The following is a 15,876-nucleotide window of genomic DNA, read 5'->3' as shown; positions in this document are numbered from 1 at the left end:
CATCTCCCTTTCAGTGACATGACCCCAGGTTCCATACCTACCCTCCAAGACCCACTCTGAGTTTGATCTGACCAAATGAAGGACTGATCCTTGCCTTCAACAGCCTGGAATCAGGGGACTAGGAAGTGGCATCTGCTAGTCTCTGGCCTTCATGTCTCTGGACTTCACAGGGCCTGAGGCTTTCTCTCTGGCCTTCATGTCTCTGGACTTCACAGGGCCTGAGGCTTTCTCTCAGCTCAGCAGTGCTCTCCAGAGTCATCTCGTACAGTGGATCCTCCAGTGTTTGATGAGCTGTGAGTTAGGTCAGGGTCCTTCAGCCCTCACCTTAAAGACCCTTCATGTCTCCCTCCTTTGAAAACAGTTCAATCAGAAGGACTGACTTGGATGTAAAGTCTCTGCTCACATTTTAGAACTTTGTAGCCCATTGGTGCATCTCATTTCCCTCCATCCTCCTCTCCTCCCCTCTTCTGCCCTCCTCCTTTTTCCTCCTCCTTTCTCTCCCCTCTCCCCTCCTCCATCCTCCTTCACCCACCTCTGGCCTCAGACTTGTCCCTATCCTGTTCTCTGTGCTAAGTCCAGGCATCCATCCCAGGGACCACAGAATTCCTGTAGAAACTCAGCTTTTAGCTTATGGTTTCTAGCACTTACTGAGTTTTACAGGGTGTGTGTGTGTGTGTGTGCGCGCGCGCTCGCGCATCCACACGCCTGCGTTTCTTTAGATAAATCCACAGAGTCACATGAAATCAGTGACAGGTTGACACCGTTATTTCAAGATTCATCGCTCGGAGTTGCCAGCAGAGGAGACCTAGCCAATTCTTTCCCACCAACAACACTTTTTTTCCAGGCATAATTTATAGCACTGGGGTGAATTTGTTTCCAAAAGATGAATATCACACTATCAGCAACAGCTGCCTCTCATTTTTATTTGTTTTTAAATTTGACTCAAAGTCCAATTCTCTATACACATCAGAAACTGTAAATCCTGAGGCGACTGATTACTTGATTTAGTAAACAGGTTATATTATATAATGCAATTAAAGAGGGGTCCCACAACGCCACCTACAGGTGGCTTCTTGGAAGGGGAGCTGAATTGGCATCATTTGTCACAGGGGACAAGCCTAGTAGCTGAAGGAAAAGAAGGGGGGTCGTGGAGGGCTGAGTCAGGTTGAGGCAGCTGCCCCTGAAGGAGAAGCTAAAGCCAGCCAGGTTACTAATGCAGTCAGTCACCCTCTCCTGCTGTGTTCACAGTGTTATTTCAGCCTCCTACAAATCTGTCTAGACGTCAGAACCGCTGGCTGGTCGGGGCAGCTGTTCGGATAGGAGAGGCTTTGGAGATGCAGGTGGAGGAATAACCTAGGAGTCTGTGGAATAGGATGATGGAGGATTCCTGACTTGCTAGCTCAAGGATGCTCTCCCTCTCCTACTCCCACCCCACTGCCACTTGCTAGTGATCTGGGGGAGGAAGAGAAACTGGGAACTGACTGACCCTTGGAACGAAGCTACAATACAATTATTATTGGCATTCAATTCAATAAACATATGTGGAGAGCTAATTCTGCGCAACGATTTTGCAGATGTTGGAAGCTTCTTTTATTTCACAGTCCAAACGTGGAAGTGACTTGCACAAGAGAGTCTACAGGCTGTGGAACTCAGACTTTTGGACCCCAAGCACAGGCTAGATCCTGGGATTTTGTAAATCTTATTCAACTGGTTTTGCAGATGGGGAATTGAGGCCCAGTCATGGAGTGAGACTTCTATAGATTCCATTGGCACCAAAGCAAGGAAACCCTTAGGGGTGGGGGCCTCTCTTAACGGAGGTAGGCTGAACACCCCCACACTCCAGGGATACATTAGGCTTTGAAACTTCCTGTGTTTTTCTACTTAGAAAAAAAAATAGGCAATATCACAGAAAACCAGTTTCTGAATGGGAGAGGGCTCTCAGTTCTCAGAGCTAGAAAAAGATACCGAACCAACTGGATGTGATGTACAAGACGCAGCTCTTACACCAGAGGCTGAGGCAGAAACATAGTGAGTCTGAGGCTAGCCTGAGCTATTGAAGAAGACCCTTGTTTCAAAAGTAAAATATAAAATAAAATGAATAAAACAAGACCAGAGGGAGTGAAGGAGAGAATGTCACAGATGAAGAAAACAGAACTCTCAGGATTGAAGAGGGCGGGAAGCCCCTCACCCCCCCCCCTTCTTTATGCCATCCACCTGCCCAGTCTCCAGTCTGGAGTGAAGGAGCATGACAGGAAGGGGTCAGAGCAAATTTGAACTTTCCTTCCTTCTTCTACCTCAGCGCCGGATACAAGGATACAATTTAGTCCCAGTTAGGGTCAGGGGCCAGGAACAAATGCTGTCAGGCCAGCTGGCCAGACAGTTCCCAATTAGACTTTGTTTCTCATCCTTAAGGCCTTGAGCCCCCAACCCCTACACCCCTGCCCAATTACTGCCCGGCAGCATTAACCCCTTGGTGCCCCAGGCCGTTAATGGAATGTTAATTGGTCTAATGGGTTTCATGTCAACAAGTCCTAATGAGCTCCTTCTAACGAGCTTGGCAATTTTTTCCCTAAGCCTATGTTTGTCAACACAGTGGAGTTTGTGCTCCAGTCTGAGGGCATCATGGCACTGCCTCTGGGGAGCTAGAGCTAAGAAAGCACGGAGAGGGGTTACCCCTTAGTTGTACATTCTTGTTTCTCAGAGTGAAGAGTCGTTTGTACCCACCTTTGGGACCCCAGTCTCCCATTACCTCATTTGGCTCCTGAGTCTGCAAAATGGCACTTTGGAACAGTTCAGTGACAGTATCAGTGATACAAATTACTTCCTCCTGGATATCTTGTGGAGTTGAGTACTGCATAGGGTCCCCCCACCCCCACCCCTCCCCACCATGTCTTGTAAGAAAGGTCTCAGCATTAAAGGGAAAATTCTTAAGCTGAGTCCAGACCAAGCAATTCTCCAGCGTAAATGTTCCTCAGAGCTCTCTGATTATGGCATTGGCTGTGGTCCCTTGAATGCCCTGGTGTGACATCTAATGACAGAAATGAGAGGGTCTCTGGACAGGGCCAGTGACCCCACAGAGCCTCTGAAGAAAGCTCTGGAGTCCCAAAGCTCTGAACTGGGTCCTCTTTCTGCTACCAAAGAAAGCGTATAGGGCAGGTTTCCCTAAAGATCCAAGACCCCCCAGCTATTGCTAAAGGGCTCCCCTACATCCAGACCCTACATCTGACAGGATGACAAAAATCCCTACATTCCTCTCAAGGATGGTGCTTATGCCCCTTCAGGGTGAAGCAAGATGGGGTGCATGCGGAGATAGAGGGATTAAGGACACAGCGGACTCCCCGGATGAGCACGGAGGTCTTTGGCAGCTGAGCTCCTGGGTCAAATTTCCAAAAGCGGCTGTACTTGTCTGAGCTGAGAAAGTAACTTAAGCCTTTTTTTTAATGGCTTCCAGTTCTCTTTCGAGAAAAAAAATCCGTAGAGGGCAAGAGCAGTGGCCTAGGAACTTTTATGGTGACTCCAGAAAAAGGGAGGAGCCAGAGCCAGCTAGTGTCCTTGCTGTACAGCCTGGCAGGCTCAGAACTGAAAACTGCTTTCGTTCGCCTCGTGGATAGTTGATTCTAGGATCAGAACACTCTCAGCTATCCTCCTTTGCTCTGTAACATACATTATCAAGTGACACCATCTCTAAACAGCCCTTGCCTTCGTTAAGGGAGCCTTAAGGAAAGAGTGGAGATTTTTCTGTTTAGTCATAGTTTTTCTGTTTGAGCTTTCTTTGCCTTACCTTCACTGTGAGTTTCTCACTTACGGAATGAAGTTACCAAAAGACCCAAACCCAGTATTAAATAGTTGCCCCAATCGGCTGAGGAAAAAAAAAAACAAAACAAAAAAACAAACCTTCCTGGATATTGCTCTAGCAGTGTCTCTGCCCTGTGCTCCCTCTTCTGGATATTTCTGGTACTGCAACCCTGCAGCCTTTTCAGTCACTGAAAAAGATTGGTGCTTTGGGGCACTCCTCGCTCCCAGGCTCTCTTTCTCCCAGGCTCACCCCGCGCTCCAGAACCAAGGCCCAGTCAAAGTTACTTTGTCTTCCAGAGTTCTTAACATCTCTCAAGATCTCTATTTCCTTATTCTTCCGGGTTTTAAAAGAGAGAACTCATACTCGTTTTAGTATCGTCTTTGGGGAATGTGTGTGTGTGTATCTGTGTGAGTGTGTGTGTGTGTGTGTGTGTACAGGGTCTTACTATGTAGACCCTAGAGGCCTAGAAATGCACTATACCTGCTTCCCCCAGTGCTAGGAGTATGTGTGCACCCACCACCACCACCACCTAGCTCTCTTCAGAAGTCTTCATTTTGAAGGTCTTTCTAGTATCTCAAGAAATTTTCCTCTGGGCAAGGGATGTGTAGGTCACTGGTGGAGTACATGTTTAGAACAGCACAAAGTCCTAGAATCCATCTCTACCGTGGAGGAAGAGGAGGAAGAAGAGGAAGAGGAGGAGGAGGATATAATCTGCCTCCTTTTTTTCCTTCTGGGATTCTTTCTAGTCTCCTCTTGCTTACTATGACTTGGGCAACAATCCACACAAATCCGGTCAATGAAGACAAACCTTGATAGTCTTCCTGACAGAGGAGAGAGACTCCCACACTCTGCTCTCTCCCTAGGCTCCTGTGCTAAGGATAGCCTGGGTCTCAGTGTCCATCATTGAGATGGACACAAGGCAAGCCCAGTGGTCAGTCTGCTGAGGCAGGTCAGAATGAGAAAAGGACAAGCCTTGTAGCCAAGATGCTTGGCCAGCACTGTCCTCACCGGTCCCCACTTTACTTTCTTCCTTCCTTCCTTACTATCACCTCCCTCCACCAACCATACCTCCAACCCTGGAGAGAAGATCTGGCCTCATTCACCCATCCTGCCTCACTCCTTAGCACAGTTCCCTGCACAGAGTTGATCTGTGATAAGCATCTGCTGAATGAAGCATGAAACTCCACTGCTTTGCTTGTGTGCTTGAGGTCAAAGCACGCCTGGTACTTTGGAGACTCAGGTCAGGTCAGGGTAGCTCTTTCTTTCCCTCCCTGAAAAGAATAACAACAAAACAAAACAAACAAACAACAACAACATAACAACAAAACACACACACTCCTGAGACCAATATATATTTTTGAATGGCACCTCTATGACCCCTTTAGGTTGCTAGGGGAGACCTGATAGAGGCCCCAGGTACCTTCAGGGAGAGACAGGGAAATCTGAACACTGGCTCCCAAAGATTTCTAGCTCACCAGCCCCCTCTGCCCAGGAGAGAGTTTCCCCCTCTCTGTGTCCTTCAGGCTTTCCTTCCCCATGCTGGGCAGTGCTATATCAGCATCTAGCCTGTGAGTGGCTGGCTCTAAATATTTCAGGGCATCCACTGCAACTCAGCATCTCCCTGGGCATTCAGTTTCCCTGGGTGGCATTGCCAGGATGTCTCTGTTTACAAACCCTGGTCTAGTTCAAGGAGAAATTTTGAGGCCCCAAGGGGCAGTTCATTTACTGGTGATGAGGTGAAGTGGAATCCAGTGAAGAAGACCTGTAAAGACACACACACACACACACACACACACACACACACACTTCCTCATGGCCTGTCTCCTATGTAAGAAGCAGGCCATCCATTTGGTAATTCTGTCTCTACATGCTGGCAACTCTATATTGAACCCAAACTAAAGAAAGTCCTCGTGTCTGCACTCTTCTGTTTTTTTTCCCTTCCCCAAAACTTCCCCGCAGACCACCTCTGGACTAGTCTTTAAGAAGGCTGATGGCCCGTGTCCTTTGCTACCACTAGGGGGTGTAATGAGTACACTTGGGAGGGTTAGCCAGGTGCTTGGAGACCCTGAGCCTTGATGTTGGAAACGGATAGGCTTACTGCCTAGGGGAATGCTGATGGGTTTGAATGCCTGTGAAGAGTGGAGCAAGGAGCACCCTTGTCAAAGGCAGAGAGATAAGCAAGCCTGCCTTGGTCAACCTACCCACTGCCTCCCCGTCGTTACCAACCAGGGCCGAGTTGATGCTGAGCCAAGCATCACTGCAGGGGTACAGATTGTTTTACATGTAATTTGAATATTATTTCTTTTGAGTCAAAATAGCACAGCAAACTTCTTTCCACCTGGCCTCTTCCCATACCTCTGACTTGTTCCCCTGAAGAATCTGCATCCAGTCCCTGCATTTCCCATAACTCCGGGTGTTCCAGGTTGGGGAAAAATGTATAGCTGATTAGTCCCCTGGGCTGCCTGGATTCTGTACTAACTGTGCGGGCCCTTTTCTTCTGCCCACAGATCCTCCATGTGAATCAATCCCATGATGCAACATGCCTCCCCAGCCCCAGCTTTGACAATGATGGCCACGCAGAATGTCCCTCCCCCACCCTACCAGGACAGCCCCCAGGTGAGTGCGCCAGGGAAGAGTGGGGAGGTACGGCAGCCTTGGAAAACCCGTGTGGGTGTGGAACTGGGATATTCCCAGGCCACAGTCTTGACCCAGCTTTAGCCTGCCTGTCAGCCTCGGGGAGGCTTCTCGAGAGTCTGGTCTGGTGCATACAGATCCTTGAAGAGTTGGACTTGACAAAAGACCCGGCTCAGACACTGACTGGATTAATTCTGTTACCAGGACCATAGCCTGGAGTTGTGATCATCGACCTGTCTGCCACCCTCGCCCTGTAGACACTGGAAAATACTAAGTGCCCTTAGTACTGCTGGGGGCAAGATTGACAGTGACGATCTGGGGACACAATGCGCACAGGCTATTTGGGAGATCCCTGCTGTCCTTAGTACCACATCTCCCTTCCCCTGACCTCTTGAGCACTCTGACCAGTGCCCTGCTATCTGCCTGTTAAAGAATCTCTTAAGGCTCTGCTGGGCTTCTGCCTAGGAAGAGAAGGATTCTTGGTCCATGACTTCAATCCCCCTGCCCTGGTTCTTATCTTCCAGCCTCAGTCCCATGCTCTCCTGAGAGTCCTTCTGTGGCAGTGGCCTTCGGTAGCAGTGTCTTCTTCCCAATACTTTAGTTCTCTCTGGTCCCCCCCCCCCGAAGCTTCTAGCTTGTGTGGACTGTGCTGCTGCAGTTCCTGAGACCCATCCCTTCTTATCTCTGCTTTGGGTGCCTCCCAGCAGCCCTGAGTCCCTGAAAGCCTGAGTTCTGGAGCTGTGCTTTCACAGGAGACGCCCCCTTTACTGGTGTTCGCCTTCCTTCTTTACCCTAGTCTGGCGAGTTCATCTCAGTTCGATAATTACCTATTGGGCACATGTCGTGTGAATCCCATCCACTAGAATGCTCACTCAGCATTTAACCCAGGGAAGAGCTACTGTGTGCCAATCCACCTTCTCTGCAGAAACCATCCTCTGACCTTCTCTATCCCTTGCACGCCAGCATTTCAAACATTGTCACCCTCACAGACCACATGGAAACTAGTATTGAGATTTGGGAACAGGGCTGGGGACTTTGTTCACGTTAGGTCCTATGGCCTGCTGATGCCACAGCTTACTGTGAGCCCAGAGCACCTGTACTGTGCACCAAGTCTCTCAACCTCTGGGAAGTTGCCAGGTGATGTAGCGGCCACTTTGCAAACCATCTTTGACTCTTCTCTCTCTCGCTCTGAAAGTACAAAACCTCTCATCATTCAGTGACCTGCCAGCACACCCCCTTGAGTCTCCAGGCTTGGGAGAATCTGCATGGGACCTTCACACTCCTTCTCTGGATCTCTTCAACCTTAAGAATTAGGATGAAGATGGAGGCTAAGGAAGAAGGGTTATGGTAGTGATAAAGTGGGGGAAAGAAGCAGGGAGAAGGGTTCCCAAGCAGAGGCCATGGAGGTTTCTAGTTCGTGGAAGAAAAGTCTTTGGGGTCAGATGGCCCAGGGGTCCCTTTCCCCATTCTTTATGGCTGGGGTATATATGCTTGGCTACTAGCATTCCACACAGCTGGTCCCCTGCCTCCCTCCCTCTCAGCTCTGAAGAGCTAACCCCAGCTCCTCAGGGGAAAACTCCGCTCTATTTCCCTTGTAATGTCATTATCCTAAAGAACCAGCTGCTCTCTGACACTGTCTTCGGGAAAGCCAGGCCTTATAATAGGACTGTGGGTCAGGCACACAGGGACTCGTCTTAAACGGGGGGCTCTCAGGAAACGAGACCCACTCTTTCATTACCCCTTCAGGTCTAATCTTGTGACTTTTGTTCCCTATGTGACAGAACTCCGCGTCACCTCCCCAGAAACCCAGTTTCTTTCACAGGCAAGGAATGGACAGTCTCTGATATGAAGTCCCCAAAATGAGAAAGGGGGCAAGAAGCAGAGCCTCTCCTCAGAGACCCGTGCAATCGTTTTAATAATGTTCTCGTTGTGCTAAGGGCTAGCAATACAGAGCATAATCTATTCAAATGCACAGGAGAATGTCACTTTGGAAAATTAGGAATCTGCATTAAAAAATTCCCAAGCCCCGGACCTTCTTTATAATAAATTAGAATTTTTTTTTCTAGGCAAGTTCTTAACTTGGCAATTTTCATTTTGAAGTTTGGGGAATAAAGTTATTAAAAATGACGGAGATTTTTTTTTCTTTTCCATTTTAGTAGAGAAGCATTAACGGTTATGGCCCCATGCTATTTGGGCATAAGCCAAAGTGGTATGATGGCTAAGTGGCTTCTAGCCCCTCTGGGCTGTTTGAGTTTGTCTGGGGGAAACTCTGTGACTTCTCATAAGGACGTCATTCTGCTTATTATATTCTGAAGACTGATTGTATATTTAGAAATGGGAAAAGCAACAACCCAGTAATACCCTTCATGTAGACTTACCTCCTTCTTCCTGTAGCTCTCCATTGAAGTCTGTTGGAGAAGCAGTGCCCTCTGCTGTCTAGTTACAATACCTCATACTCTGGTTTCTCTTCAGATCACTTAACAATTTTTTTTTCTTTTAAAAAACTCTAATACCTCAATTCCAGTATGCTGTGCCTGTGCCCTTGATCCCTCATTCTATGCATTGAAGAGATAGCGGTGGATTGCTTGAACTCAGAATTGTATAAGAAAATGTTGTATACACGGAGGCTGGATAGGAAGTACATGGATGAACCCTCAGTTCAATGCATCATGGTGATTTGCCTATCATTGTTTCTGTTCTTATGCAACTCTGGCCTGGTCATCATAGTCACTGGGGTTTTTACAGCTCCCACCTCCTTCTACCCCAGAACCCCTACTAACTCTAACTCCAAGTCATACCATTCATATATATATGTATATATATAAAACACATATAATATTGTACATTATATATTATGTATAATATTATATACATACATATATATAATTTCTAGACTTCTTGTAGGATCAACCACCCTGTGAGTCCTTCTAGTCCTATATCCTTACCTGTATTCTCTCTCCCACCTCAGACACACCTTGAAGCCCTCCTGTTCCTTGTCAGGCAGCATATGCATAGGCAGCATCTCCCACAATGCCAAGGTCTCCCAGCTCTACCAGCAACTCCAGGAAATGGGGATTTAGTAGTGAAGGCAACAACTTCTCTACCCTTTCCAAGCCCTTACCAAGGAAAGAGGAAGCAGCAAGTCCCATCCTACTCTTCCTCAAACTTAGACACACACCTACTGTTCCATAGATGGTCTTGGTTTATAAGAAAGACACATATTTAAATCATCTGGTCTACTGGGTTAGATAGTCAATGTTTAAAATTCTCTGTCTGTACATTTACAGCAGGCCCTGCTTGCTACATGAACATTCAACCAGAAAGCAGAGATCTTAATGGGTCCTTTCTCAGCCCTGGTGGATGTGGCACTGTGTAGGTAGGGTAGACGGGAATCGATGGATAGCCAGGTGGCCGGAACCTCCCACCGCTGAATGACAGAACAATACTTACCCTGAGAGGGACTTTGTCAGTTTACTAGGGACTGGCTTCCTGGTTCATCAGAGAGAGCATGATGGACAAAATGAGAACTCAGCTTTCAGGCTCATCTGTGGAAGCTCCCTTCAGAAGGAAGGAAGGCAAACATTTGCCCGAGGCCTTTAATGGAACCAGAGTTTTAATGGAAACAGAGGTCCACTGCTTTATCCCCCTGCAACTCTCGGAGTAAAGAGAAAGATGTCAGGGACCAAGGAAACTGCATTCATAGTTCCAGGGTCAAAATGAGGCCTTCCTCCGTTCTGCAACTGGGAAGGTAAGACAGCCAGAAATGGGGCTACAAAGCATTCTCTCGACCCACTTGCCCCTGCTTCCCCTCCCTGTCCTAGCCCAGATGCTCCAAGCAGAACTGGGGGTGCATCGGGCCTGGGGAAGCTGGCTGGGCTTTGATCAGTCATTAGGATCCCCATGCTGGTTTCATTAACAAGGCAGAAGGGGGTGGATGGGGCCCCTGGCTGTGAATGGCCTCCATCCAGGCCAGGCAGCTGTGCCGGGCAAGCAGGTTCAGATGTTGTCACAGTCCTTTACATTCCTCTCATCTCTTTAAGGCCGGGAGCCCCCTGCCTTGCAGGGTCCTCTGCTCAGCTGCCTGTGAAACACATTCACTTTGCAGCACAGAGTTAATTCATCTGCTTTGAAAGTTCCCCTAAGCCTTTTCTGTAGCTATGATTGACAGTTCCCTCTGCCCCTGGGGGCAACACCCCAGGGACCACATGGGAGACCCACCTTCCCTCGATTTGATTCATCAAAACATATTCTTCTCTTCCTTTTATTTTGTTGTGGGCCTTTCTTCCCTTTATATTCAGTGACCTTTCTCCCTGCCTGCTTGGGCCACCCATTTCTTTAGACCTGGATTCTTCATTGCATAGAGGGAAAAAGCAAACTCCGGGTCTAGCTGAGCCCTCTCTGTCCCTGCATATGAGATGGTGGACTGTCCCCAGGACTGGAAAAAAAAAAAGCTTGTGACGAAACATGCTCAGGGTCTGATTTAGGTTTTGCCTTTATTAGCTTCCTTCTTACCTCAGTTACCAGAAGCAAGAGATCTTACTGTCTATCTTCTTGTCTCCAAATAGGACAAGTGCCCTAAACAGCTACAAAAATAGTTAATGGCCCAAGGATACAAAGCCTAAAATAAATCAGGGAACAGGTGACCACGTGAGCAGCAGGGTTGAGAAGCACTTTACAGGCTGTGTCTTCTCTCGTGCCACCTTTGAAGAGACTCACTGTCCCTATGGCTTAGCATGAGGGGCTAGGTTAGTAAGACACCAGGACTCCTGTTGTTCTTGGAGTTGGTAGAGCAGGATCACGCCCCACAGCAGACATTCAGGCATCTTGGGTCTGACCCTGCTGCTATCTAACACACAAATTCAGGCGAGTGATTTCAGCAATGATCTCTTCCAGTCTCTTCATCTTTGTAACAAACGTTAAGTGCTTCCTGCGGGTCCTGCCAAGTGTGTGCTGTGTACTTGGGGTGCAGAATTAAAGTTCCTGTCCTTATGGAGCCTTTGTTTCTGCAGAGGCAAAGTGGAACTTCTTCCCTTTTTGCCTCAAAGCCTATGAACACTTTAGTATGAACCCAGGCGAGGTTTCTCAGCATCTGCTCAGCTATGCTCTGGCTTGATTCCTCACTGCATCTTCTGCACATCTCCATGGCCCAGGTGGGATTGAACTTTAATTACTTTTTTATTAGGAACACAATAGGCATATCAGATATGTTTTTCCAGCTAAGAACACACACACACTCTAGACCCATGCACACAATCAGACTCTGTTAGGCTCCCTAAAGGGTCTGTTGGAAATCACTGGCTGGCTTGGGACCATAACAGGAGTAAAGACTCCTTTGGAAATGAATGGGAAGTGAGAAGTGGTCACGTCCCCCAAAATTGAGAAGTGTGAGATAAGGTTCCTCTCCCTTGCCTGGTCTCTGTTACAGCTTCCTGTCAGCGATAACCAGGTATGCAGTTAAGGGGAGGCAGCATCTGGTAACACTCTTTGTAAACCACTGCCTATGAAACATGAATTAACTAATTAATTAATCAAGACCCCCATCCCCCATTGCACAGGACCCTAACTCTTGTGTGCACTTGTCTGGCTAGCTGGCCCAGGGATCCTGGAGGCGGGGACTCAGGCCTTCTGTTTCAGGAACCCCCTCCCGCCCCCCCCCCCCCCCCACTGCCAGGATTCTAATTCTATTGCTGCTTCCCCTCCCTAGGCAGATACCTTAAGGAGCACTCTGTAGCATCTTGTTTGTCCTGAGTCTCTCTCAATCTATCCATCATTCAGTCATTTAGCAACATATTAACGTTGGGAAACACATCCATCCATGCAGATGGCCCCACAGTGTCACAGATGTTAAGACTGGATAGAGACAAGGCACAGAGCAAGGTAGATTCCTGCGAGTGTGGGAAAAAAATTGATTCCTGGAAGAGTCAGGACTCTGCCATGAGAGAAGGGGAAGTACAGACGCTTCCTATAGAGGCAGCCATGGGAAGCTTCAGAGGTGTTCAGGCAGCCCAGAGCATCGGGGTGTGCAGAGTGAGAGTGAGAACATGGGGAGGCTGCTGGGGTTCAAGGAATAGGCTCAGGCTTTGAACACTCTGAGTCAGGCTTTGAGCACTCTGAGGACCATTATCCCTCTCAACACTGGCTATGCCCACTGCTGCTTCCCCACTCCACCCCCCAACCCCCGTTCAGCCCACAGCTGCATTTACCAAATGGCTTCATGCTCTGACCCCCTCCCAGGTCCTTGAACTGTCTTCTGGATGCTAGAAAAATGAACCCATGCTGGCTTTTTCCTGGCACTAGAGGGAGTGCCAGTTGCTGGCTGGAGCCTTTACAGCCAGCCCTTAGTGGGGCCAGACCTGCATAGAATCTGTTGGGTTCCTTTAGGAATGCTCTTCCTGAACTTCTCCTGCCAGGTCTCCTGCCAGGCTCAGAGGAGGGGGAAGAAGTCTATGCTAAGAAGGTACAGGTATGGGCTGATCAAGGCTTGTAGCAAGGAACCTAGAAGAGATAAATGGCTAAAGATCCACAAAAACTAATCCTGTGTGCAATGAGGGAACTCAGGAAGTACAACCTCGGGACCTCTCAGGATATGGCAGATGTAGGGCATCAATAGTGCTTAGCAGCCCAAGGCTTTAACTTAAGGGTAAAAGGCCTAGGTATGCACAAGGCCTAGGTCCCATCCCCAGAACTAAAAGTAATACCGTAAACTGCTGAGAAACAAAGCTCACCTAGCATCCTTTCTTTGCTTTTCACTTCCCTGTATGACCTCATAATCGAAACGGGGAGAGGTAGAATCCACTCTGTTCAATTAAGAGGACAGCTAGAGCTAAAGGGAACTAAGAGTCACCTGGCCAAGCGACAGTTCATGTTTGGTAGTGTCTGTTTCTGTCATCCTGTTCCTAAGCCCATATTTGCACCACTTCCCGGGAGTGGGTTCTTTCGACAGAGGTAAACCGATGTCACAGGACCCAAGGGCAGAGGAGAATGGAGGCAGCTAGCTAGTGGGGCGCAGGTTTTAAAGTGCATGGATTATATTAATAGCAACTGCCATGCTGAGGCCTATTAAATTCCAGCTGCTGTGCCATGCATGACCTCATTTCCCTCTTGCCACTTCTAACTGTAGGTATTAAAAACTATTCCCATTTTACAGACTAGCATCAGAAAGGTTGAAAAATTTGTCCAAGTCTCACAGACAGACAGATGTAAAGAAGATGCCTATCTGACTGAGATCTATCAGCTCCACATCTTGACAGGGTGCCCACTGCTCCAATCAGTATTTGCCCACAGATTGTAAACTTCCCTGTTATGACCCAAGGTATTGGGGTCAGCTAGAAAGGTACCATTGTATGGGAAGTCCTGACTGTTCCACATCAGTTCCTCCTGCATTCCGTAGAGTTTGGATCATCTCTGTTTCAGACAGAGGAGCTACAGCACTGGCCACTGCCCTCAAGCATCCTGCAGTCTGACAGGAGAGTAAGGCAAGCTGGCAGGGAGCTGGAAGCACGCTACCTGGCCATGCAAGCAGAGAGCAGGGGTCCTGCCCACACTGAGATGTCACTTGTCAGCACCATCAAGGGGCAGCTGCCCTCCCAGCAGAGAAGGGGGGCGGGTGGGGGGGACGGGACAGGAAACATCACTTTTTTCCTCAGATAAAGCAACTGAAGGGAGAGTTACATATGCAAAGTTTCCCAGCAGTCAGAGTCAAGGGTGAGATTCAAAACTACTTTTATGTGACTCAGAACATCTCACACCTCTGCTCTTCCTAATGCAGAGTGCCTTTCTAGCATGCTAGGAAGACTTTGTTGTGGTTCTCACTCAAGGCTACCTCCTTCCACCTCTGTGAGTATCAAAGCAGAATTCCCAGTGGATCCTGGCAGGAAATAGTGGTTGACTGCAATTTGGAGCTCAGGGCCCCTAGGCCAGCTTTTTTCCCTAGTTCAGGGTCTCCACAGGGCCTCTGTGTTCTCCAAAAGAATGAAAAATCAACAGAGCAGTAGGCCACTTTGGGCTAATAAGCCCTCCACAGCTCTTCACTTAGGTTCCATCTAAGTTAGAAGTGTTTTCAGCACAATCATTGTCAGGAAAACTGACTTGAGATTCACTGGGTTCCAGACACAGGTAACAAGCGTCTCTGGGAGTTCCTTCAGCTGCATGAATGTTGGTTTCCGTGTCTGTAAAGTGGACTGAAGAACTGCACAGGATGCAGCTTGAAAGCCTATTGCAACCTTGTATTATTCAGGTAGACTCTGACGGGCACTGACTGTTCCCCTGCTACACCTGAAGAAGGAAGGTGTTTAACGGGGAGGTGTCATAAAGTGCTAGTGTGGGCCATGAACGTGCCACTCTCTGGTCTTTCTTACAGCTATCCAGAAATTCTTCTACTCATTCCAGGAGAAGATTGTCAGAGTGGTTAGATCTCTTAGCTCCTCTAGATACTGTATATCTAGCCATGCATTTCATAGCCTCAACTCTTCCCATTGATAGAATGGCATATAGGGAACGTCACTTAAGAATTGGAACAAGGGAGCTAGTGAGATGTCTTAGAGGCTAAGACTACTTGTTGCTCTTCTGGAGGACCTAGGTTTGATTCCCAGCTCCCACACGGCAGGTCATAACTGTCTGTAGCTCCAATTCCAGAAGATCTGACGCCCTCTTCTGACCTCTGTGGACACCAGGCATGCGTGTGGTACACAAACATATATGTAGACAAAACATCCATACATATACCAAAAAGAAGAGGAGGAGCAAGAGAAGGAAGAGGAAGGAGTGGGGGAGGAAGGAAGGAAGGAAGGAAGGAAGGAAGGAAGGAAGGGAGGAAGGGAGGAAGGGAGGAAGGGAGGAAGGGAGGAAGGAAGGAAGGAAGGGAGGAAGGGAGGAAGGGAGGGAGGAAGGAAGGAAGGGAGGGAGGGAGGGAGGGAGGGAGGGAGGGAGGGAGGGAGGGAGGGACGGGGGAGGGAGGAAGGGAGGAAAGGAGGGAGGAAGGGAGGGAAAGAGGGAGGGGGAGGGAGGGAGGGAGGAAGGGAGGGAGGGAGGAAGGAAGGAAGAGAGGAAGGGAGGAAGGGAGGAAGGGAGGAAGGAGTTGGACAGGGATCCTTGAGGTTTAGGGTTTGGGCAAGGCTGGTTCCATCTTGGGTACACAGAGAAGCTTAGTGATTGTCACATCCAAGAAAGGGAAGCCGGCAGGTACTAGCCCTAAGGTCTTCATTCCAAGAAGGATTCACAGCTAAGAGAAGAGTCAGGATTCACATAGATGGGCCTCTTCAGAGCCAACACCATATTGCCCTGTCCACTAGACATGATCTTATTCTATTGATTACTCCCCTCAGGCTGTGTGATAGGTATTACTCTAGCATTAGGAAATATAATAAGGCCAGGAGACTTGCCCCAAAACTTGTCACTAAGAACAACGCGAACAACAGTGGTTCATTGTCCCCAGGCCTGATCCAGGC

At 48.4% G+C, this 15,876-nt stretch overlaps 1 protein-coding gene across 6 annotated transcripts in view; it reads left to right on the top strand.

The window, feature by feature from the left end:
• Pknox2 (PBX/knotted 1 homeobox 2) overlaps positions 1 to 15,876 on the top strand; it is a 259,179-nt gene that overhangs the window by 175,096 nt on the left and 68,207 nt on the right. For all 6 annotated transcript variants that reach the window (XM_029481800.2, XM_085844523.1, XM_021173027.3 and 3 more), the window contains one exon: positions 6,304 to 6,412. In XM_029481800.2, coding sequence (XP_029337660.1) covers positions 6,326 to 6,412 — 87 coding nt within the window. In that variant the 5' untranslated portion in view covers positions 6,304 to 6,325. The remainder of the gene's footprint in view (positions 1 to 6,303; positions 6,413 to 15,876) is intronic.

The sequence above is a fragment of the Mus caroli genome, unplaced genomic scaffold, assembly GCF_978045245.1.
Source record: "Mus caroli unplaced genomic scaffold, Mus_caroli_1 scaffold_11, whole genome shotgun sequence".
Classification (NCBI taxonomy): Eukaryota; Metazoa; Chordata; class Mammalia; order Rodentia; family Muridae; genus Mus; species Mus caroli.
This window is presented reverse-complemented; position numbering and strand designations above follow the sequence as displayed.